At 43.8% G+C, this 24,557-nt stretch overlaps 1 protein-coding gene across 7 annotated transcripts in view; it reads left to right on the forward strand.

Moving 5' to 3' along the window:
• RALGAPB (Ral GTPase activating protein non-catalytic subunit beta) overlaps positions 1-24,557 on the forward strand; it is a 99,541-nt gene that overhangs the window by 56,330 nt on the left and 18,654 nt on the right. For 2 of the 7 annotated variants that reach the window (XM_029070057.2, XM_039912959.1), the window contains 14 exons: positions 947-1,114; positions 1,784-1,898; positions 2,379-2,526; positions 4,196-4,260; positions 5,006-5,135; positions 6,455-6,463; positions 7,174-7,307; positions 8,519-8,701; positions 11,506-11,657; positions 12,584-12,771; positions 14,761-14,867; positions 17,496-17,648; positions 17,864-18,073; positions 21,077-21,235. In XM_029070057.2, the coding sequence (XP_028925890.1) occupies positions 947-1,114; positions 1,784-1,898; positions 2,379-2,526; positions 4,196-4,260; positions 5,006-5,135; positions 6,455-6,463; positions 7,174-7,307; positions 8,519-8,701; positions 11,506-11,657; positions 12,584-12,771; positions 14,761-14,867; positions 17,496-17,648; positions 17,864-18,073; positions 21,077-21,235 (1,921 nt within the window). The remainder of the gene's footprint in view (positions 1-946; positions 1,115-1,783; positions 1,899-2,378; positions 2,527-4,195; positions 4,261-5,005; positions 5,136-6,454; positions 6,464-7,173; positions 7,308-8,518; positions 8,702-11,505; positions 11,658-12,583; positions 12,772-14,760; positions 14,868-17,495; positions 17,649-17,863; positions 18,074-21,076; positions 21,236-24,557) is intronic. The other 5 variants (XM_029070058.2, XM_029070061.2, XM_029070060.2 and 2 more) reach the window with 3 other exon arrangements.

Consider the following 24,557-nt stretch of genomic DNA (forward strand, 5'->3'; position numbering starts at 1 on the left):
GCATTGTACTCTCCCAAGCTTAGTACAGTGCTCTGTGCATAGTAAGGGTTGGATAAATATCACTGATGATGATATTTTTAAAAATGTTGACTTCTCTGAAGATTGTATAATGATTCCTTAAATCACATTTTTAAAAATCACTGACCTGAAACCTACTGCAAGTGGTTAGTCCTGGAAGAAACATTTAATTCATTAAGAGGCTTCTTCAATAAGTGACCTAGCATGAGCACTTGGATATTAGCGAACACCAGTATGTCTTAGCATTGTAAATAATGCCGGAATAACAGTAAGCAGATGAGTCTCTAAGGGTACAGAAATAACCGCCAGCATACAGATTTTGTGTGAAAGTTAGTCAAGGTCTCTGAAGATTGGGAAATGACTTTACCAGCTGGGAAACTCTTCGGGGCCGGGGAGGTTTGAAGTTTTTTTTTTTTTGTTTTGCTTTGTTTTCAGTGCCTGAAAGTGGACGTGTTCAGTTGCACTTAAGCCCAGAATGATTTAAGGCATTGCCAGTGCTCTTGTAGTCTGGAATTGCAACAGTGATACCAGATTTATGGTAGCATCAAGGCAGTTCTGGCCAGCATTGCAGAAATTCAATTAGTCCTCTGTAAGATTAATCCTTTTGCCACCGAGCTGTGTTTACAGGGGCGCCTTTTATGTTGTCTCTAAAGTACTCTAAATAAGCTGTCCACACAGAGAGACTTTCAGTCCTCTGCAAGGGCTGACAATTGGGGCCACCTAGAGCTGTGGGTCGGAAACGACTCGACGGCATAAGACAAGAGCTCAGTAAGTAGCAGGCCTGAAAAGAGCTAGTTTTCAGGAGGTGTACATGTTGTAGGGTTGCGGGGAGGTGTAATGATAAAGGTAATATTAATCATCTGTTTACATTTGCTAGTCGAGTGTATTTTATATTCAGCATGTTAAAATATCTCTCTTGCTTTCCTAGATTTTACATGCTTTTAATTCAAGGTTTGCAGATAACTGATTATGTGTGCCATCCTGTCTTGGCCAGCATTATTCTAAACTCTCCTCCTTTGTTCTGCTGTGACCTGAAAGGGATTGATGTTGTGGTACCGTACTTTATTTCAGCTCTGGAAACTATTCTGCCCGATAGGTAAGCCCCGTTTTTTGCATCAGTCTGTAGCGAATGATTGTTTGGCTCCGTTTAGGATGGGTCATTAGACTCCCCATCCTGGCCGTATTCGGTGCCCCCGCCTTGCAAAATTTTTCGGAGGGTGTTGGGGTGGAGCCAGTTTGGAAATCGGAGGGGCCGGGGCTAAGGCCAGAAGGCATAAAACTAGTAGATGTACTGAATTTAGGCCATAGACCTTCTAGCATCTTTCCTGTAGAGAGAAACCCAATCCCGTCCCCATTGAATTCAATATCAGAGGTTTGGGAGTTGAAAAGCTAGGGGAAAGTAATAATAATAATAATGTTGGTATTTGTTAAGCGCTTACTATGTGCAGAGCACTGTTCTAAGCGCTGGGGTGGATACAGGGTAATCGGGTTGTCCCACGTGAGGCTCACAGTTAATCCCCATTTTACAGATGAGGTAACTGAGGCACAGAGAAGTTAAGTGACTTGCCCACAGTCACACAGCTGACAAGTGGCAGAGCCGGGAGTCGAACCCATGACCCCTGACTCCGAAGCCCAGGCTCTTTCCACTGAGCCACGCTGTAATTGTTGCTTCGCCGTGGGATTAAGGGCAACTCTTCGTATTTAAGATTATTCTGTGGGTGTAGTTAGTAGAACTGTTGAACTATTGATAAAACTCTATTTGCAGAGAACTCTCCAAGTTCAAAACCTACATAAATCCAATAGAACTGAGAAGATCTTCAATTAACATCCTACTTTCCTTGTTGCCGCTCCCTCATCACTTTGGCACTGTAAAGTCTGAGGTAACCACATTTAAATTAACCTCTCCTTCTCTGTTTGGTTGTACATGCTTAATTTGAGGCTGAGACTTCGTCAGGAATGGGGTGAGGAATCTTTCTCTGACAGAGATTCCGGAGATGATGTGTTTTACTGAAATTCTTCCAAGCACCTGGGACGGTACTCTCTGAACACAGTAGGCTCTCAGTAAATATAAATGAACGAAGTTTTAAAGTGAGGATAATTGAGCTAATAGCTTTGGGTGCTCAGAGGGCACTGTTTTATTTGTCATTTGCTTAACCCCCGAATTCTTTTCGTGGCTGAGAGCAAATCATGTGTGTCTTAGAAATCCACAAAAGACAAAATAAGCTAGGTGGAAGACTTTAGAAGTTATGGCTGCATCAGCGATTTTTTTTCCCCCTCCCAGTCTCAGGCAGCTTTGTTCCTGCTAAAACTGCCCGTGTAACATAGTATTTACCATTAAATTTTATTCATTTCTTCTTCAGGTCGTCCTGGAAGGAAAGTTTAGTAATGATGATGGCTTTTCGAATGATAAACCTGTGACCTTCCTGTCCTTGAAGTTGAGGCTCGTGAATATACTGATAGGAGCTTTGCAAACTGAAACGGACCCCAACAACACCCAAATGATCTTAGGTTTGTTTTGTGTCTTTTTTTGGAGCAAAATGACCTGATGTGCACTCACCCAAGAGAGCCGATGTCCCTGGAGAGAACTTGAACCCTCCGGTAGACTGCAAGCTCCTTGTGGGCCTGAAACATGTTTCACTAACTTTGTTGAATTATACTTTTCCAAGCACTTAGTAGAGTGCTCCGCACACACGAAATACTCAAACTGAGTATTGATTGAAGTGCTAGCTCCAGATGGAGCTGACCAGAATGTGTTTAGTGTGAATGAGGGTCCGAATGGGAGCCCAAACTTGATGAAACGGGTGGTTCTTTTGACACTGACCCCTAATGATTATTTAGACCAAAGAAAATAAAATTAGTATAAGCAATACATTTTTCAAGTGAAAGTGTAGAAGGGATGGGGATGAGTTATCCTCACCCATGTGAATTCTGATCTCCGTCACGCAGAAGTGGCGTTGCCTAATGGAAAGAGCACAGTCCTGTGTGTCAGAGGTCCTGGGTTCTAATTCCAGTTCTGCCACTTGCCTGCTCTATGACCTTGGGCAAGTTATTTAACTTCTTACTGCCTCAGTTTCCATATCTGTAAAATGGGGATTCAGTATTTGGTCTTCCTTCTTAGATGGTGAGCCCCATATGGGAATAGGGACCATCTGACCTGATTATCATGTCTTTCCCCCAGCGCTTACTATTGTGCTTGGCACATAGTAAGCGCTTAACAAATGAATGAATAAATGCTAATTGAGGACTGATTATGGCTTAGGGTTGATAAAGATTTGCTTCTTGTTTCCCAACCTTTCTTTTTCTAATTTATTTGCTTGATGAAACATAGCATTTGTTTTATGGGTCCATTTCCTTCCTGTCTACAAGTGGGACATGAAACTAAAGATAAACTTTGAGGGGAAACAAATTGAGATTTTTATACATACAAAGAGTGATAGATATAGATAGGATCACATCATTCAGCAAACATTAGCGGGATTACCAGGTGCTTCAGGCCAAAGAATAAATAAATAGACCGTGGGTCCAAAGTAGAGTTTGTGTAGATTGTGGAATGAAACTTAATGAAAACCATTCAGGTACTGAAGTGTAAATATGCCTTCTTGCAGTGAATCTAAGGAAAGCCAAATGGGGGGTCTGGACACTGCTATGGTAGCCTTCAGAGTAATCTGCTCTCACTCCTAGGGGATGATCCATGTACATGGAAAGGAAAATTCATTCCTTGAAACAGCACCTCAGCCCAAGCTCAACCAGGAAAGTCTTTTTTACGTAATAGGACTTCAATTTACTCTAGCAATTTCTCATCAAAAATTGTGAGTCCATTTGGCAGTGTCTCCACTGGTATGTGTTTCTAGAGGAGGAACTGCCAAATTTTCTCAGAAAAGGAGTCTGGAGCTACCCTTAATGCATCTTAACATGTAATATTTGTTTAAAAAACTCTGACATTCTTCCTGTTGCTAAGACTTTTGTTGGTTTTGGTAATGTTTTTCCATAGTCTAAGACCAAGCCCCTTCATTTTGGAGACTTGGATCAGTTTTGGGGTTTTTTTGAGGACCATAAAGAATATCTGAAAAAATCATTTTAATTGTCATGTATCTATTTTAGATACTCATTTAAGTTCTAGTAATAATGGGGTATGCATTCCATATCCTTCATACAAATTTTTCTTACTCTCTTATAGGTGCAATGTTAAATATTGTCCAGGATTCTGCCCTGTTAGAAGCCATTGGCTGTCAGATGGAAATGGTAAGAACATTCATTTCCTCTGTCGTAATCCCCAGTAGAGAAATGTTGTCTTGGTCAAATAAATGAATCAGAGGGCCAGACTTCTTTGAGTTCTCTATCCTCCTTCCCCAAATGACTTCCTAAAATGCAACCTTGGGTTTTGTCGAGAAGAACATGGCGTAGTGGATAGAGCTTGGGCCTGGGAGTTCGAAGGTCATGGGTTCTAATCCCAGCTCCACCACTTGTCTGCTATGTGACCTTAGGTAAATCACTTGACTTCTCTGTGCCTCAGTTACCCCATCTGTGAGCAACCCAATATGCTCGTGTCTGCCCCAGCTCTTAGAACAGTGTCTGGCACACAGTAAGTGCTTAACAAATACCATAAGATTGTAAATTGAAAAAGGTATCAGGAGTTCCATTATTATTTTGTGAAAGGACTCCACCATGTCACTTTGGTTGTCTTTGGATGGCTGAGCCGCCCAGCGCTTAAAAAAGTGCATGGCACTGGTAAGAACTTAACGAATACCATCATTATTATTATTATCTCTTGACACATTTTCCCCGACGACCTTGACCCCCTCTAGACTGTAAGCCCTTTGTGGGCAGGGATCGCGTCTGCCAACTCTGTTTTATCCATCTTTCCCGAGCGCTCAGTACAGTGTTCCGCACACAGCAAGCGCTCCCTAAATATCATCGATGGATTGACTTTTATCAGTGAAATGTCAGTGGCTGTACTATTGCTGAGGCTATGTTTCCCATTGACCAGAACGGCGGAGAAAACAACCTGAAGAGTCACAGTCGCACAAACAGCGGCATCAGCTCAGCAAGCGGAGGGAGTACCGAGCCCACGACTCCAGACAGTGAGAGACCCGCACAAGCTCTCCTGAGGGATTACGGTAAGTATGGTCTGGTCTCTTCTGCTCAAAGCCCCTGAGGATCGCTGTTCCACGCCATCGTGCCGAGTTTAGTTCTTTGATTTTGGCTGACTTGCTTCTCCGAGCATTCCCTCTTAAGCAGAGAGGATATCAGTAAGCCTTTAGTTCCTGGTCCGTTAGCTTTTCTATCTAACCGGGCAATGGCTGAACTATGTAGAATTGTGCGACAATCCCTTTAAACCTGTTGCCGAGTAAATTTTGTGCGGCAGCGCTCTCTTACAACACTTACGGTCCATTTAGAGTGTATGAGAAAAGGAAATGTGGCTGCGATTGGGTAAAAAACTGCTAGATGTCAGAATTGCACACTTAAAAACTTCCTCATATTTGAAGCTGAGTTCTGCAGTGAATTGGCTAGCGTACCTGAGTGCGCTTTAAACCAAGGGTAGGAAATCATTTCATTGTGACTCCTTAAAATATAAAAACCAAAGTAACCCACCTAATAAAATATTTTCCTTTTACTATAAGGGGTTGTTTTTTGAGTTTGTGTGTTTGAATTTTTGTGTTTGTGCTACAGTATTGGATGTATTGAATCTGTGTGCACTAATTAACTCAGTTTGAAGGGAACCTACAGTGTCATTTATGCTTAGGTTTGTTGTTTCATTTCGGAGTTCTTCATTTGCCTAATTTAGTGACCTTAGATCAGATCCTGTTACTATTGTAATATTGCTGCAGATAACTGAGGTGTCTTTTGAAAGTGTGTGCATACAACTTCACCCCTAGCCCAACTTAAGTGTTTCCACTTGAGTATAAGGTTTGAAGTTTGCCTGAAGATGACTTTGTTTTTATTTTGAATGGACTTTTTCCAACACAATTAGCCTGTGTTTTAAAATGCATGTCTGCGCGGCTTAAATTTGCACTCAGCTCTTCAGCATGTCAGATGTATATAAAACAAAAAAAATCTATAAATAGAACTTAAACTTTCTTTGTTATAAATAATGTCTTCATCGAGGTGTCTCATTTAAAATTGCACTTTAGTACATGTTTGCGTTACTCCTTTATGAGGGTTGGGAGTTTCCAATAATTAGAAAACTAATGTTTAATGAGACCAGAATAAAAATGTGAATTGAAATTGTAAGCAGTTTTTACATTCCTACCTGTGTCCCGGCAGACGGGCTTAAAGCATCTGTAGCAACTGATTTCAGTATGAAATCCTAGTAAGTTGTGCTGACAGTGTTCTAAAAAGTTTTGCTAAAATATCCAAATCTGTGTTAGTGTGCTACTTGTATGTCTCTCTTTAATGACCGTTCCTTTTTCTGTTGTCACTGCCCTCTTCCCAATAGGATCGACAGGTATAATGTCCCAACACTTTCATTTCTGATTTCAATTTTAGTCTAACTTATTTTTAGCAAAATAATAATTCATTTTTCATTCATTTTAAATTTACAATTGAAAAGAAAAATAGAGAACCTAGTAGTGGCGGGGTGGGGTAATGCTAATTTCCTTACATTTCAAGTGTGTGTGGACCCAGAAAGTTAACTAGTCCTATTGCATGAATTACTTTCTCTGTGGTTTTGACCCCAAAGTTTGATTTTAATAGAAGCTTTGGGGGGATTTTTCCTTAAAGCACTAAAAATTTGAGCTTTTATTATATAAGTGCCTCCAATAATACACAGACTCACGCATATATAGTTCGTGGGATACTCCTGTAATGGGTTTCATCATCCCTTTTTAAATGTAGCTATGTTTAGCTTGTTACCTAAAATGCTTTTGGATTTGAATTTGTAAATTAAATCTTAGTGTGTTCGTCTTTTGGATTTGATGGAATTCTGCTCTGAGGTTAAATCCTACCATGGGCTAGATATGTAACATGCTAGAATGTTGTGCTGGTTAACCTTTGTGAAATTGGCTACAACTCCTCTTCTGGGCCCGTGTGATAATGATGTTTCTCGTGCTTATTGTGTCTGCGTCAGTTTGTGCCCGTTGGATTGCTTTGCTTATTGTTACTAATGCTTAGTTGTTTTCCCTCCCTGTGGTGTGTGGCATTGGGGTTACATCCTAGCTCTTAATACAGATACAGCTGCTGGACTCCTGATACGCAGTATTCACCTGGTTACCCAAAGGCTCAACTCTCAGTGGCGGCAGGACATGAGTATTTCCCTGGCTGCTCTAGAGCTCCTTTCAGGCCTGGCCAAGGTAAGAAGCGCAGAGGCCTCATCTCTGCTTAGCACATTCAACCTGCCATTGGTCAAAGATTGCAAATTGTAAAAAATCTGCATTTCTCCCATTTAGCCCTCTGCTTCCTGCATTTTGGCCATTTCTCTGCTGTTGACCGGTTCCCCCCCTCCAGGGAGGTGAGCAAGGGCACAGGGTAGATGTGAAAGTCAAACCCTTTCTGTGGGTCCTTAGAAGCTGCAGAGAGGGAAACACACCATTAGGGAAAATTAGATTAGGGGTGGGGTTATCTGTGAATTGAATTTATCTTAAAAATATCCCCCACTTCTCATTATGGTTGCGAAGCAGCATGGCGTAGTGGAAAGGGTTAAGGAGTGGAAGTCACAGGACCTGGTATCTAATCCTAGATCCAGCGCTTGTTGGCTGTGTGACCTTGGGCAAGTAACTTCATTTCTCCACACCTGAGTCACCTCATTTGTAAAATAGGGATGAAGACAGTGAGCCCCACGTGGGACGTGGACTGTGTCCCACCTGATTAGTTTGTATCTTCCCCAGTGCTTAGCAGAGTGACTGGCACATAGTAAGCGCCTCACGAATACCATTTTAAAAAAAGTCTACAAAGAATACTTGGATTTCTTGTTTAAATCTGCTCTGGCCATAGAGTAAGAGAACTTGGAATCCTAGAGTGACACCCTGCTCCTGCCTTTGTGTGAAATATCCCAAGAAGTCCTCAAGATAAATCATAGTCTATTATCTCAATTTGTTCTCACAGCATCCCTGAGAGGTAGGGAAGGGCAAGGATCATTAACCTTGTATTTATGGGATGCGAATTGGTCTGGAAACGAGCCGGCAGACATTCATCTTGCCAAAGTCTCTTGTGGGAAAAGTGCATTTATTTCATTTCCTCCTCAAGCAAGATTAGGGCTTGAAGCTGGAAACAACCTTTGTAATTGCCACTTTTGACTTTTCATCCAAAACGGATGGAGTCTGAGCCCTGAGACTTGGAGGTGTGGATGTGCTGGACCAAGCACCACTCTGCCCTCTGGGTGTCCTGCCTGAATTTGTAACTTACTTTTTTTAAAGTCATCACACAGGCGCAAGCGTGAAGACTCCCCACCTGGGGTAGCGCTGCCATTCCTAATGATAGCGGAGACTCGTGGGTTACTCAGAAAGGGGTGAACTTTGTGCCTGAGCTGTCAGCTAATTTTGTTTTTCATCCCTCAATGATCTAGGTGAAAGTGGTGGTTGACTCATCAGACAGGAAGAGAGCAATCAGTTCAGTGTGTAGTTACATTGTTTACCAATGCAGCCGGCCTGCCCCGCTTCACTCCAGGGATCTGCACTCCATGATAGTTGCGGCTTTTCAATGTCTTTGTGTCTGGCTGACGGAGCACCCTGACATGCTGGACGAGAAGGTGAGAAGAGCCCACTTCCTGGCATTGAGTAAACGAAGACCAAGCACTTAGTACGGTGTTCTGTGCACGGTAAACCCTCAGTAATTGTCAGTTATTCAAAAGCAGGAGGAAGAGAGAACTCTTCGCTCAAAGGGAAGACAAACGAGATTTTTGCCATTCTTTCAACTGGAATTGCATGGAGGACGTTTGTTCATAAAGTGAAATTAATTCTTTTTTGATGGGATAGATTTCACATGCCCTTGAGGGCAACTGAATCTCCTTTTTTAGGGTAATAAAAATAATAGTAATAATAATGGTATTTGTTAAGCACTTCTATGTGCCAGGCACTGTTCTAAGCCCTGGCGTAGATGTAAGGTAATCAGGTTGGACACGGTCCCCGTCCCACAGCAGGGCTCACAGTCTTAGTCCCCATTTTACAGATGAAGGAATTGAGGCATAGAAAAGTAAAGTGACTTGCCCTAGGTCACACAGCAGCCAGGCGGCGGAGCCAGGATTAGAACTCAGGTCCTCCTGACTTCCAGTCTCATGCCCTATCCACTAGGCCACGCTTCTTCCTCCTAGAAATTAAGACCAAAAAACAGAACGCTTGGACACACAGACACATGGCTCCTGTGGAATGGTAATGTGGTGCCTTGCCTAACGTAGCGTAAGGATTGGTTTCCAGACAGGTGGCAGGCAGGCATTCTCCAGCAGGCACATTGTTCCCAAATCACCAACCTCAAGTCAAGCAGGTGGCCCTGGGCCTCTTGGCTCTAGCAGGTTCTAGTGCCTGGGCCGTGAAATCCTTGGAGGAGGAACTCTGAAAACCATTTTAAATTGACTAGTGTGTGCCTCATCTCATCCACTCATTACCTCAACGGCTTGTACCTGGGGTCAGGATACCATTTGCCTCATTCGTTTCTTCCCGAGTCTAGCGTGATTGTGGCCTCACGGGTTTTTGGTTTGCGTGGCATGCTTGCCAAGCACTTTTCCAGTGCCCCTTCCCAACTGTTGAAAAATAGCATGGCCTAGTGGAAAGAGCACGGGCCTGGGAGTCTGAGGACCTGGCTTCTAATTCCGTCTCCACCACTTATCTGCTCTGTGACTTTGGGTAAGTCACTTCACTGCTCTGTGCTTCAGTTACTTCATCTGTAAAATGGGGATTAAGACTGTGAGCCCTATGTGGGACATGGACTGTGTCCAACCTGATTAGCTTGTATCTACCCCCACACTTTTAGTACAGTATTTGGCACATAGTAAGCACTTAACAAATACCATAAAAGAAAAAAAAACCTTTTCTCACAGAGGGTTTACTGTCCCTTCTTCATTGGCTGTCTCGGGTTTCTTGCAGTGAATCATTCTCCATTCACCTCAGTTTCCCTGCTTAGTCTGATGTGGGAAACCTTCAATTTGTCTCCAGAGGACGTGATGAGAGTCAGCGTGAGCTAACGCTTTGAATTACTGAGCTCTCCTTGCCATGAAAGCTTGTACTTTCCCAAGCACTTGTTAAAGTGCTCTGTGACCCTAAGCGTTCAATAAATACCATTGATTGATTGATTTTTAAAACTAGTCACTAGGGTCAGGGTGGAGCGGCAGGGGGACAAGACTATAATATCTTGTGGAAAACTTTGACGTGGAAATTTGGTGTTGGAGAAGGTTGTCAATAACCCTTACAAGTTAATCAGAGATATTCAAACGGTCTTGTTTAAGCATTGTGGTTCCCAAACATTGCCCTGCCAAGAAGGCAGAGATGGTTTTCATCAGGAACAGTGACGGAGAAACTGGCCCAGAGTTCCAAATGAAACATCCCCGATTCCCCCGGCAGCACTAACACAGGTTACTGTGGAAAATAGGATGTACTATTTTCACATTGGACATTCTGAATCGTAGCTTATTTTTATGAGCTGTGGCTAGTCAAGGGTTCCCATTTTTCATTTTGAGAATGAGGGTCATTTCAAGTAATGGAGGAATGACTTCTAAAGAAGGCTTGGTTCCTTTCCAAACAGTGCTAGTAAAAGCTTCTTGCTTTCTCCCTTTCTTCCCTTTCTGTTTTGTCTCATTTTCCCCCACCCCTTCCTTCCTACTCCTCCTCCCATCTCCTTTTCCTGTCCTCCCCTTTCTCCCTCCCTCTCTCCATTTCCTTCTCCCCTCCACCTCCATCCTCCTCTCCCTTTCCTCCCCTCTGCTCCCCACTCTCTTCCTCCTCCTACTACTACCCAGCTATTCCCTGCTGGATCTGCCTCTTCTCTCCTCCTCAGATGATGCCATTGTGGCATCCCGGGCTGCTCTAGTGATAGCAGATAGTGATACCTATCTGCTTGGAGACGGCACATGAGAAAGGGAAATGGGTTAGAAGCATTCCACAGACTCCCAAAGAACTCTGATCAAACTGGCAGGTCCCGGAACCCGGAAAATGAGGTTGGCAAAACCTTAGGAGTGAAAATAGTGGCAACACTCCTCCTAGTGGGCCGTTTTCTTCATCACCCCGGAGGAGTAGGCAGCAGTGTTGCTGGTTATTTTCCACTTTTTGGTCAAGATACAAGAAATAGTTTTCACATATAAAGATAATGTTTTCAACACCTCCTTGGGCACTATTGCAAAGACAATTATGAAAGATGGTTGGTGGAGTTAACTTTTTAAGTCTCGCAGACCGAGTGTAAAAAATGCTTCTAATCGAGTACAAAATGCGCTTTTGAGAAGTTTTCTGATAAAGACTCATTTTCCACATCACCCAGTTCACATTGTGATTTGTGAACTGAACACTGCCCCTGAGACTCATCTCTCTCCAGAAAGGATCAAGCCAATGTGTCCTCTTTTATTTTTAGGACTGCCTCAGAGAGGTGCTGGAGATTGTGGAATTGGGCATCTCAGGAAGCAAGTCCAAGAGCAGTGAGCAAGAGGTCAAATACAAAGGTGATAAAGAACCAAACCCCGCATCTATGCGAGTGAAGGATGCAGCCGAAGCCACCCTAACATGGTATGTATCCCAGGAGCTTAATCCAGTGTTCAGCACAGAGTAAGCGTTCAGTAAATTCCATTGATTGATTGGGAGCTTAGCATTAGTTGAGAGTGAGAATTCCTGTGCCCAGATTGTGCCCTTTTGTGACACAGTTAAACACCCTGGGCATCATTACTTGAACCTGACAATGTCAAAATGGATAGTTCCCACCTATTATAGTTTACCAACAAACTAGGAATTGAATCTTGGCTCTTTCGTTAAGGGCCCTAGTGTACTAGATCAGTTTTCTCACCCAGAAAAGAGCTTTGTGAGGGAAGGTGACTTGAAACCAAGTCTTTTCTCTCCTGCAGTGTGACTTGAGATGACTGAGGGGGCATCACATAGTGAGCACCAAAAACATGATTAGTATACTCTAAATATATGAAGCGTGAGAAGTCGGATGAGAGCAATCCCATAGATGTGACTCTGATCAATGTCCCTGAGACTATTATCATGTTCAGCAGAAATCAGAGTTCTTTCTTGGTTGCAGAATTGTTCCACCGCAGCATACGGTCCCAGTGTTTCTTCTGTCATTGCTTATCAGTCATTTCTCTGGCGGCAAATTCAGCGGGACAGCTTAAACTCCATTTTTATTGCCGTTAGTTTGGGACTCCTGTAGCTGAGAAATGTGTGTACCAGATCTTTACATTGGATCTGGCAGAGCTTCTTCCGGAACTGAATTAGACGGGAAATATTTCAGATTACAGTTATGACGGAACACATTGAATGCTGGAATCCGAGGAACTGGAAGATGCGAAACTTCTTTTTATCAAACCGGGTTTTGCGAGGTTGGTTGGTCTTGAAAGGGATTTTAAACGAGAGGGTGAGAAAACATCTAAGTATAGGAGAGGATTAAGATGCCTGCTTTGGGAAATGTGAATTATCTTTCTCTCTCTGCCTTGCAGCATCATGCAGTTACTTGGGGCATTTCCTTCACCCAGTGGCCCGGCCTCTCCATGCAGCCTGGTGAATGAAACGACTTTAATCAAATACTCCCGTCTGCCTTCTATAAACAAGCATAGCTTCCGCTACTTCGTCCTGGACAACAGTGTCATCCTCGCAATGCTGGAACAACCTCTAGGAAATGAGCAGAGTCAGTATCCTCATTTGATAATCTCTTAACGGGAGTTAATCAGAGCAGATTACCCTGAGCTAGTAAAAACAGACACACCCCTTACACTTCGTTTCAAACCTCCTGTTCCCGATTTCCAGGTTTTCGCCCCTCTCGAGCATTGAGAACAGGTCAAGAAAGATGAAAAAGGAGAAGGAGCTTTTGGTTTTCTTCATGGGGAAGCAGCTTCTGCCAAATGAGAATATATTGCATACCTTATATGTTTGGAAATAAAAGGTGGCGGGGTGGTAAGGAAGGAAGGAAGGGGGTAGTAGGTCAAATGAAATATTCCAAAGGAAAGAGAAAACTAGCATTTTGAAGCAGGGGTTCGAAAGTAGCTGGAGCAGAAGAGGGGGATTTTAAAACAAGAAAATAGTAGGATTGCTGTGTCTGCTGCATGACCTCGGGCAAGCCACTTAACCTCCCTGTGCCTGTTACTTCATCTGTAAAATGGGGATTACGACCGTGAGCCCCATGTGGCATGTGGACTGTGTCCAACCTGATTAACTTGTATCTACTGCCACGCTTAGTACACTGCCTGCCACGTAGTAAGCGTTTAACAAGTACCATAAAAAAAAAATTGAGATATGGTTAAGGGAGTAGATGAAAGGGCTAAAACTTCACAACGCGAGACAGTTCTTCGAGATCTGTGAAAGGAGGTGGCGGTGGTTGGCGAGACTCAGACGGGGTGTTCTGGGAGGCCCTGAGAAGTCAGCGTGGTGAGCCAGAGTGTCAGGGAAATCTGAATTAGTTCTGCAGACTGGGGAGAGCCGATGTGAATGTGTGGTGCCTATTCTTCCTCGGGCGAAACTCGTCACTTCACACGCACGATCAGGAAAGAGGGTTGAGGTATCCTGCTGCCGAAATTGCCAAGTTAGCTGCCTCAGAAGAGCAAGGCAAATTCTTCCAGGATGTTGAAGTCTCAGTTAATCTCAAAAGAGCTGAAGAGCAAGCACCGCAAAAGCCATTAAGAACAGTAAGGAGAACCATAGGTGGTTGGCTTTAAGTTTTTTTATTTATTATTTTTTATTGATTTTTCTTGCTGTATGGGCAGAGCACTATATTGGGCACTTGGGAGCATACAATGAAAGGCACAGTCCCTGCCCTCAAAGGGGTTTTACAACCTAATGGATCCTTAGTTTAAACGTTTGAATGGGAAAGAGGGCAGCAGGAGAAGCTGTGGCTTCAGGAGAGCCAAGCACCATGGAGCGAAGTGTTGACCATGTCAGCTTGACCACTGCTGATTAAGGCACAGAGCGCAGTAGAAGGAAGGGGTGGGGATTATAGGGAAATGGGTTGTGGAGAAAGGCATAGCTGACTGGAAACCAGCAGAAGAACCAGGAGAAGCAGAGTGGCCTAATGGATAGATCAAAGGCCTGGGAGTCAGAAGGACCTGGTTTCTGATCCTGGATCTGCCATTTGTCTGCTCTGTGACCTAGGGCAAGTCACTTCATTTCTCTGTGTCTCAGGTACCTCCTCTATTAAGTGAGGATTAAGACCGTGAGCCCCAGGTGGGACAGGGACTGTGCCCAACCTGATTAGCTCATATCTACCCCAGTGCATAGTACAGTGCCTGCCAAATAATAAGAACTTGAGATATCATTACAAAAAACCCAGGAATTTGGAGCATTGATTGTATTTAAAACAAAGGAGAAATAGGGTGAAGGTTGTAGTATTGCTTTAGGTATAACAAGGTTATGTTCTAGGGATTCCGTCATTTATTGAGCACTTACTGTGTGCAGAGCTCTGTACTGAGCACTTGGGAGAGTACGATATAAAATAAACACACACATTCCCGGTATTTGCTATAACGTAATTGACTATAAAGCACCCCCCCAAATAAAAAGCTTAAATGCAGGAGGCTATCTCTCCCCGACCCCCACCTTCAAATTGGGTTAGTTCTCTACCTTAAGGGTTTTAAGGGAAAATTCCCTTGCCTCTGCTCAAAAACCTTTGACTGTGTTTTCCTAGATGACTCTTTCCCATCCGTCACCGTGTTGATCCGTGGAATGTCTGGAAGACTTGCCTGGGCTCAACAACTCTGCCTTCTACCGAGAGGAGCGAAAGCCAATCAGAAGGTACCCAGGGTGGCAGCGGTGGGCTTGTTTTCATTATGGAGTCAAGCGTCGTTATCCGGGGAAAGTGTCCTATTACGGCTAATCTGATGCAGGATCAAACGTTGGGACTCGTTCGCTCACAGTTCCGGCCCTTTCTATTTGAGGAGGGCTCTGTATTCATTTATTTTTAAATGAGTAATTCAACAAGGTAATTTTGGTGGGATATTGGGATTTCATTAAGGTTAAGAAAGCATCCCGCAGAATTAGCATATGTGAAAGAAGCAGGTTTAACATCCTGAACGAGACAGAAGTGAGCAGAATCACAGCAGCCTTTTCTGCTCTGCCAGCGGATGGGAGGGACTTCACTCTTTTGTAGGCCTGCTTAGCAAGGGAGAGATCCGGTCAATCAGTCAGTCATATTTATTGAGCGCTAACCGTGTGCAGAGCACTGTACTAGCCGCTTAGGAGAGTACAGTATAATAGATGAATGAGTGCTTTAAAGCCGATGGTAAGGAGTTTGTTTGATGCAGAGGTGGGCAGGCATCCACTGGAGGTTCTTGAGAAGTGGGGAAACATGGCCAGAACGTTTTTGTAGAAAAATGATCTGGGCAGCAAAGTGAAGTATGGATTGGAGTGGGAAAGAGACAGGAGGCAGGGAGTTCAGCAAGGAGGCTGATAAAGTAATCATGGCAGGGTAGGATACGCACTTGAATTAAAGCAAGGCTTTTTTCTCCAAAGAGCCTTCGGAAGTCAAGGCAGGGCTAATCATGCATGTGAGGACTCTAAAAGAGAGAGGCAGGCTTCCTTCCTTCTACTTCTTCCTTCTTTGTGCACCATGAAGACAAAATAGACAAATTTTCAGAAGGACAAAGCTGCATAAATAAACTGACTTCTTTTCCTCCCCTTACACCTCTTCAAATCTATGGAGGCTCCTCATGTGGGAGATATAAGGTGGCCGGGCCAAGGCTTAGTCATAGTTCTTAAAGCGCCGGCAGATGTCACCGGGGAAGTCAAGGAGGACCAGCTGGAAGAGAGTTTCTGGTGGCTAATGGTCCCTTGATCTAATCACCCCGACGCCCCCATAGCTGGGGGTATTCGCAGGCAGATAGATGACGGGGGGGGGGGGGCATCTTAATTGCAATTACTGGTACATATGAGCAGCCCAGTGGCCTTTGAATGCTGCAATTTATCCGGTCTCATTATTATTGCAAGTTTTCCTTTAATAGCTCGAGAATGTCTGTTCATTTTCGGTGGCTTTGCCATCCCCGCTCTAGGCACAGCGGACTTTCACATCTCCTCAGAAAAGCAGCTTCAGATTCACGCTGCCATCCTCACTGCAGCTCAGGAGCTTTCTTGGATAGTCTGACGTTTCTTTCCCCCTTCCCAGGGAGTTTCACACTTTGCAGCAAGTGTCCTCTCTATTTGCAAGTCGCAGAAACGTCTAGTTTCATTGGATCAGTTATGTTCCCTGGGTACTATTTTTCCAGAATCGACCTCACACCTTCCTGCTCTTCTGCAGCTCTGATGTTTACTGCAGTTGTTTCCCCATTTAAGAGTGACACAACTTTGACGGAATTGGAATTGCTGGAGCATCTGTTTGGAACACTTAGGTGATCCCTATCTCTTTGGCAATTTCTTAGGCCTTTTTTTTCCCAAAAATACCTGATATAGGGATGGCATCAATTCCAGGCTTTCAAAATCAACTCAGTTAGATTTCTAAGGTGGATTTCAGGGGTAGATTTCATGCTCCTCATCCTCTTTTACTGATTTCACTTCCCTCTGCTGCTTAATGCCTGTCCAGGTTTCTGAGGCACATACATACAGTTAATAAAGGAATTGACACTCTTCCCGATTGGGTTTTCAATTCGGTTGGTTGGGGGAAATTGCCAGATCATGACTCTTGTAAAGATGGCGTTTTTTTTTTTCCTTTTTCATATTCCACCACAGTCTTCAGTTTGACAGTGGACTGTAATACTCTAACATTCATGATGGACAGAACCAACTAATGACACTTCGGGGACATTTGGGTCAAATTAAACAATTTCTGTCTTTTGCTCACATTTTTTTTCTATCTAGTATTAGTGCTGGCAAGGTTCCTATGGCTCTCTTTGCTACTTCTGAAGCTACTTTAGCGTGTAGGGGGGATGAGCCCCTAGAACCACCACATCCAACTGTCCGAGCAATTTTCCCATACCATATTTTAACTATAATAATGTTAGGCAGTTAGGGAACGTTTTGGTTTATGTCCTCTATTGAACTTGAACTTCATGGTAAATATTTTAAAATCTTTAGAATGAGGTGTTCCAAAGAGAAATCTGCTAGATTATTATCAATATTATTATTATTATTAATATTTATTGGGCACTTATCTGTGTGAAAAGCTCTGTACTAAGCACTTGGGAGAGTACAGTATAACATCAAACACATTCTGTGCCCACAGTGAGCTCAAAGTCTACAGGGAGAGACAGGCATTAAAATCAATAAAAAGATAAATTACAGGTATATACAAAGAAGAGCAAGTGGATGCTCAAAGAAGAGCAAGTGGTTCAATTGAGACTTTGTCAAAGGCACAGTAAAATGACCTGAATTATCATTTGACTTGCAGACCACGTATTCTGGATTGTAAATCTGTCCTCTTCATTTTCACAGCTCTTTCTGCCGGAACCTCGCCCGGTTCCCAAAAACAATGTTGGACTTAAGTATAGTGTGAAGCATCGGCCATTTCCAGAAGAGGTGGACAAGATTCCTTTTGTAAAAGCTGATCTGAGCATTCCAGACCTGCATGAAATTGTTAACGAGGAAGTAAGATGAGAGTTTTTAGCCTTTCGTTATTTCCTGTGTGTGGTGCATAGCTGCATCCCGAAGCCCTTGGGTATATTACGTACTGGGTAGAACGTTCCAACTGACCTGCTTTCCGGTTCCAAGAATTTTCGCTTTTCATGATCTGAACGAGTTTGTCTTTGGACTGCTTCTGAAGGAATTGCATTCATTCAAATGAAATATTTGATGCTTTTCAGCTGGAAGACAGACATGAGAAACTGAGGAACGACATGTCCCAGCAGATAGCGTACGAAATCGCCCTCGATCAGCAAAGCGAAGAGGAGTGGCGGAAGAAGAGCTTCCCTGATCCGATTACTGATTGTAAGCCCCCACCTCCTGCCCAGGAGTTCCAAACAGCACGCCTTTTCCTCTCACACTTTGGATTTTTGTCCTTAGAGGCATTAAAGGTAACTCTGGCAAAAACGCTTTTCTCCCAAGAGCCTTATGCTCTGTTGTCTTCCCTTAGTGGTGAGGCCAAAGAATTGTATTGAGTTTTCATTGAATTTAATTTTTGCAACCAACTTTATGCCAGCGGGGATCATGAATGTCACTATGAGGGCCCCCCCCCCCCCAAAATCTCAGCCTAACCATTCATTTCAGTCTCCTCCAGCTTCCAACTTTTTGGCCAAAGCATTGAACACCATGAGTGCATTGAGCCTCACCTCCTCCCTTCCCTCACCCTCTAGTGGCTCTGCGCTAATAAGTAGAGGAAAGGCCTAAAAGCCAGCAGCTAAGGCCAAAAGAAACGATGCCTTGGGCATGAGAAACCATCCCTGGAGAAGCAAGAGTTAACCAAAACGTCACATAATATATAGATATATAGAGATATAGATATGCTTGGCACACAGTAAGCACTTAACAAATACCACTAGTATTATAAGGGGACATTTTTATCAAAATATACAGCTTCAGGTTCTGCTTCTCTGGCATCGGGAACTCAAACCTGTTGCTGACTTCCTTCAGACATAATCAGTCAGTCAGTGGTATTTCAGCGCTCACTGTGTGCAGTGCACTGTACTAAGCTCTTGGGAAAGGAGAGTACAACACAGTTGGAAGGCACATTCCTTGCCCACAAGGCGTTTACAGTCTAAAGGGGGAGGCAGACGTAAATAAATGTATTCTGGATATGTACCTAAGTGCTGTGGGGCTGTGCGGGGTGGGGTCAACCCCTGAGGGGCTTAGTGGCTGTGGAGACAATATCAAGGCCCGGATTGTGGTCAATATCAAGGAGCAAATGCCACAAGTATCGTTATCGTGGGCCAGAACAATTGAAGGTGGAGGTGGGTTTTGGAGAAGCCCATGCTCCTCATCACCTATCATGAAGTGGCTTCTTGATAGGGGGAAAAGAAAGTGGTAGGGGCTTGAAACAGGATTTGTCTGCTGCTGCTTGTGCCTCCTTCCCCTCTTCTTCTTTGGTTAAACTATCCCCTTAGGCCGTGAGATCTAAAAAACACTTCTAAAAAGATAGGGTCCTTGCTCTGACTGCTTTCATAAAGGTTGTCTTGTGTAGTCCCAGGCATCCTAACCAGAATTGTAATTCATTTTTTCAGTGGTATTTTTAAGCACTTATTGTGTTCCATGAATGGTTCTAAGCACTGAGGTAGATGCAGGGTAATCAGGTTGGACACAGTCTGTGACCCACGTGGGGCTCACAGTCTTAATCCCCATTTTACAGATGAGGGAGCTGAGGCCCAGAGAAGTGAGGTGACTTGCTCAAAGTCACCCAGTAGACAAGTGGCGGAGCCAGAATTAGAATCCAGGTCCTTCTGACTCCCAGGCCTGTGCTGTATCCATTAGGCCTCACTGCTTCTCTTACTGTTATTGTTATCATTATGGTATGTAAGTGCTATGTGTCAGACACTCTACCAGTTCTGGGGTCAATACAGGTTAATCAAGTGGGACACAGTCCCTTTCCGACATGGGGCTCACAGTATAAATAGGAGGGAGAACGGATATTTGAATGTTGTTGTAAAACTGTAGCTACATCCTTGAAAAACCTAACAGAGAAGTCTCAAAGTGGCTGGCATGGGGAAGAGGATGTTGGGGAGGGAAATTGGGCAAGAGATGAAGGGGTTTTTTGGGTGGTATTTATAAAATGCTTGCTAATGTGTCAAGATGACCAGTCCCTATCCCACGTGGGTGTTTCAGTCCCAGTTAGGGAGAGCAGGTACCTTATTGTCAGATTTTAGATATAAGAGGTTAAGTGACTTGTCCAGAGTAGGTCAGAGCAAAACTGGGATTAGAAACCATGGCTCCTGACTCCCAATCCAATGTTCTCTCCACCAAGCGACAGTGCTTGGATAGACCTTTCTTCTCCCATGTCAGTTTTAAATGATGATGATATTTGTTAAGCACTTACTATGAGCAAAGCACTGTTATAAGTGCTGAATAATACAGCCCCAAGACTGGTGTGTACAATCTGCTAGATTGGATGAGCCATATTTAAAGATGAGAAAACGATATTACATCGCACCACCATTTGTTGCAATAGGAGTAGCAGAAGTTCACCCTTTTTTTTGGCCAACATTCTCACTACAGTATTAAAAAAAAACACTTGAAAAGTGGAAGCTGAATTCTTCCCCTTTGTAGCTCCAGAATGAGCAGGGCAGAGGGAAGATCAGCCTCCCCTCAGCTCCCTCCCCAACGGGACTGGGGTTATGTCTGCTTTTACTGGAGAATTCAATAAAATCGACTCAGTGCCTCACCCTGATATAGCTCTAGAGGTTGGCTTCCTTTAGCCCATTCCCTGATATTCAGTTATTATCCCATAGAGGGTCTTTTTTTTTTAAAAAAAAAAAAAAAGTATTTAAGAGCTTACTATGTGCCAAACACTGTTCTAAGAACTGGGATAGGAACAAGTTAGTTAAGTTGGACACAGTCCCTGTCATGGGGCTAACAGTCTAAGTGTCCGCCTGTTGATGCTTTTATGGATTCACTTCCTGTCCCATTTGGACAACTCCTCTGTTTCTCAGAAACCTTGGGGTCAGCACCATCCCCTTAAACGAAGCCAATATTGGAGTCCTGTTATTGTTCCATATGTTCCCATGACATTGTTTCTGGCTCAGATATCTAGGAGAGGCTCCCATTTTTGTAACCCAAAAGTTAGCTGAGAGATTAAATGTAAATTTTAAAAAAGTTGGTTGAAAATAAGTAGGGAATTTAGTCATGAAATTGACATTTTTCAGAAATGTGTAAGCAAGTGAAAACTAGCAAAGTGTTCTTGTAATTGTTACAAAGGAAAAATGTCTAGGAATTCACATGGATCGAGTAAACATTTAAAACAGTATCAGTAGATTCTTGGATCCAAGAAGAGTTTTAAGAAGAGTTCTATGCTGCTCGGACAGTGAAGAGGTGTGGGTGTTAGGGAAAAAAAGAAAGTTAACTCATAAAACTCTTCTCTCGTTGCATAGGAACCTACAAATAGTCGTCTACCTCCTCACCTTATTGCACTTGACTCCACGCTCGCTGGGTTTTTTGATGATATTGGCTATCTGGATCTCTTGCCATGTCGTCCTTTCGATACCGTTTTTATATTCTACATGAAAGCAGGCCAGAAGACAAGCCAAGAGGTAAGAGTTCAGGATTTGTTGGAATTTTAACCCTTTTTTCAAAGTCCTATGGGCAGTCATTTGCCTATAAATTATCACTCCGGTGGCACTTCCTTGATTGAAATGCCCCCTTTAGTCACAATACTCCTAGCTACCTAACTACTGTCTCTCCCACTCTTTCCTTCTCACCCTCCCAGTCCTCTTCTGCAATCCACTTCCCCACCCACTACACTTCCCTGCAGGTGATCCTCCAGGATCAGAGATTGTCGGCTGTCCTGGTCATTCTGTGGTCTTAGCATATTCAGCCTTCATGGCCAGAGGGGGAAGTGGGTGGCAGAAGGGTGGTGTGAACAGACTGAGACCACCAGAGTTTCCACAGGCGTGGATTTAGGGCGAGGCAGAGGCGGCAGCTGGCAGTGAGCTGCAGGTTAGAATGAGATTAGTAGAGAGACCCGAAAGCAGTTGCAGAGACGGCCGACGGGGTCTGTTTGGAGGGCATGTTGAGGGGAGTGAGCCCACAAGCCGTAGGGGAGGAGCGAAGCAGTGTTGATCAGCCGCAGTGATTGATGCGACAGGTCTGTCATTGAGTCCTTCCATGGAGGGACATCCGTTTCCTCCGCAAATGAATTACATTCGTTGAGGTAACCAAACACCAGCTGTTCAAGAAAATTATAGATGGGTGGTGGCTTGTAGCAGGCCCCAAATCCTGTACTTTTTTCTCCCGTTTAACCTTCATACTAGTCTAGGTACATCTGTGCAAGTGAAGTTTTTCATTTTTGCGTACGGAGCAGGGGAATAGTTTCGGTAATTTTTCTACAGTGAAAGCACAGTTTGCGTGGAATGCATTTCAATATTCCCCCACTGTAGTAAAGTATGTTTTCGAGAGACTAGTTTTGACCCATTCTTTCCCACCTCCAGCTGCTCAGATGAAATCATATTCTACAGAGCCAATTACACAAACCTTTTTATGCTTTATTTCTGAGGAATATTGAAGTTGGTACAGAGCCATGTTGCCAAATCTTTAAAGACCAAACAGTAAGAGAAATCATTGAACAACACCTAACACTGGCAGTTTTCATTCTTGTGCCTGTTCTCTAAATACTCCTCAATTTAAAAAACATAAAAGCCAAAAGAAAAATTCAGTTCCATTGCTTCCGTTGATGGTTTTCTAGTGACCCAGCTTTATTTTTTATTTTAGTAGCACACGTGGTTGATGTTTTTAGTAAAAGCTAGTGTTGGTATGAGGCATGTATCCTTGGCCACATGCTTTCAAGAAGGTGCTAGGTATGAAAATCTTATTTCAGTTAGGCTCTCTTAACCCAGATGGTGGTCCTGAAATGCTTCAAGGTGGTCCTGAAATGCGTCAAGGTATAGGATCATGCCTTGGAGCATTAAATGCGACCGTGAAGTATGGCAATGCAAAGCCTGGCCTTCAACAGCATGCTTCTGACCCACGAGGCTGCTTCTGTTTTTGTCTTGTATGTGGTCGTAGTACTTCCGTATCTGTTCTTCTGCCTCTTAGGCAGGGAATTCAAATGCATAAAAAAGAAAGATCTGAAACACGAAAGAGGAAGCCACAGAGAGTAGCAGTTAGGCCAGATTACGAAGGAGAACAAAGGAATAGTGAAGGCTTGTAAGGGTCAGAGTAGAAAAGGCCAAAATTAAATGAAACGGTACTTGATTCAAAGAAACTGAAAGTCTTCTTTAAATATAGTGGGAACAAGAGAAATGCAAGGAAATCTTAAAAGCAGGTCTTGGCTGCTGGGTACACTGCCAGGACAAACTAGAAGTAATATCACTTTCAGGGAGGAGTGTCACCGGATTCCGTATACGACTTTTCTGTTGCCCTGAAGTACAGTCATGTTACCACGTACCAAGTAGTCCCCCATGAAGCAAACCTCCAAACTACTTCCGAGATATCTTGGGTTCACTTCCTGTCCATCGCAGATCCTCTCTCCACCCCCCTCCCTGCCTCAACTGGCCAGAGTCTGGGACGCCTCTCAGACAAAGCAGGGGTCGGCCCTGCTTTCCAGCTCTGACAGTTTTTTTCTAGGAACTGACCAAAGCCCAAAGATTACGAGGGAAAAGGTGACTGGAAACGGTAGTGCAACACGAAATACCTCGACTAAAGTAGGCAACATTAGGCCCGCCTCTCAAATCCAGATTAGTTGTGACCCATCTTCAGGACTGTGATCCTGGGATAGGTTATCCTTACCCATCTCCCCAACAGCAACTGGTCCTGAAAGAGACCCAGGTACGGAAAGCCCTTGAATGAGTACAAAGCCCTGAGGAGACCAGGTCAGCCCTGCAGATGCTTGAGGGAGCTCCAATGTCTGCCCTGCTTAAGGTGTGAGGGGCAGGTGAGTATAGTGGCATTACTTGCCATTGAGTGGTCTCCAAGGACTGCCAGGACATTCCCAGTCACACCTCTCTGTGAGGCCTGACCTAGTCGCAGAGCAGCTTCTCAAGGCTTCTTTTAAATCAGCAAGGCAGAGGGGACATGCTCTTTGAAACCCCCTGAGTTGCAAAATCTGAGGGAGAGAGACCAGATAGAACCGGCCCTCCCAACTCCCAATCCTGTGTTCTTTCCATTCCTATTCCCTCAGAGCTGGGATTTTCAACCTTTGTTCGAAACTGGGCTCCCTTTTTTACAGCATCTGGAGGGCTGAGCTAGTCTCCTCAGGGCTTTTTACTCATTCAAGGGGTATCCATACCTGGGTGTCTTTCAGGACTGATTGCTGTTGGGGAGGGAGGTAAGGATAGCCTATCCCAGGATCACACTCCTGAAGATGGGTCACAACTAATCTGGATTTGAGGTGCGGGCCTAATGCTGTCCACCTTACTCAAGGAGTTTCTCTGCTCTTGTGCCTCACTCCTGCAACAAATTTCTCCTCATTGAGATCCTCAACACTTACACAAAGAAGTAAATACTCCTCAATTTAAAAAACATAAAATAGAGAACAAGTATCAAAAGAAAGCATCTCTGTCTTTCCCCCATGTCCGGGGCAATGAACAAACCCTTTTCTTCTCCATTACTTTGAGTACCTAAAATCCTCTGGTCTGCCATTAATGGCCGTGTTTTCTCCGGTGCCTAGATGTACCCCCAAAGAATTTTGAACCTTTTACAATCGCTGCCTTTTGCTGATAGAGTGTTCAGGCTGCTGCTGGTCAATTGAAGACATGATTAGAAACCAGGAAAATAAAACTCAATAGAGACAACTGCAGGGTTGTAACTTTTAAGGAAGGGGCAGCAACCTGTGTATTTGCAAATGATGTAAACTGACTCGGGGGTTGGGGCAGTGTCTGAAAAATTCAAAAAGCCAGAATTGGAATTAGGACCTCT

This window comes from Ornithorhynchus anatinus, chromosome 8 (genome assembly GCF_004115215.2).
Source record: "Ornithorhynchus anatinus isolate Pmale09 chromosome 8, mOrnAna1.pri.v4, whole genome shotgun sequence".
Classification (NCBI taxonomy): Eukaryota; Metazoa; Chordata; class Mammalia; order Monotremata; family Ornithorhynchidae; genus Ornithorhynchus; species Ornithorhynchus anatinus.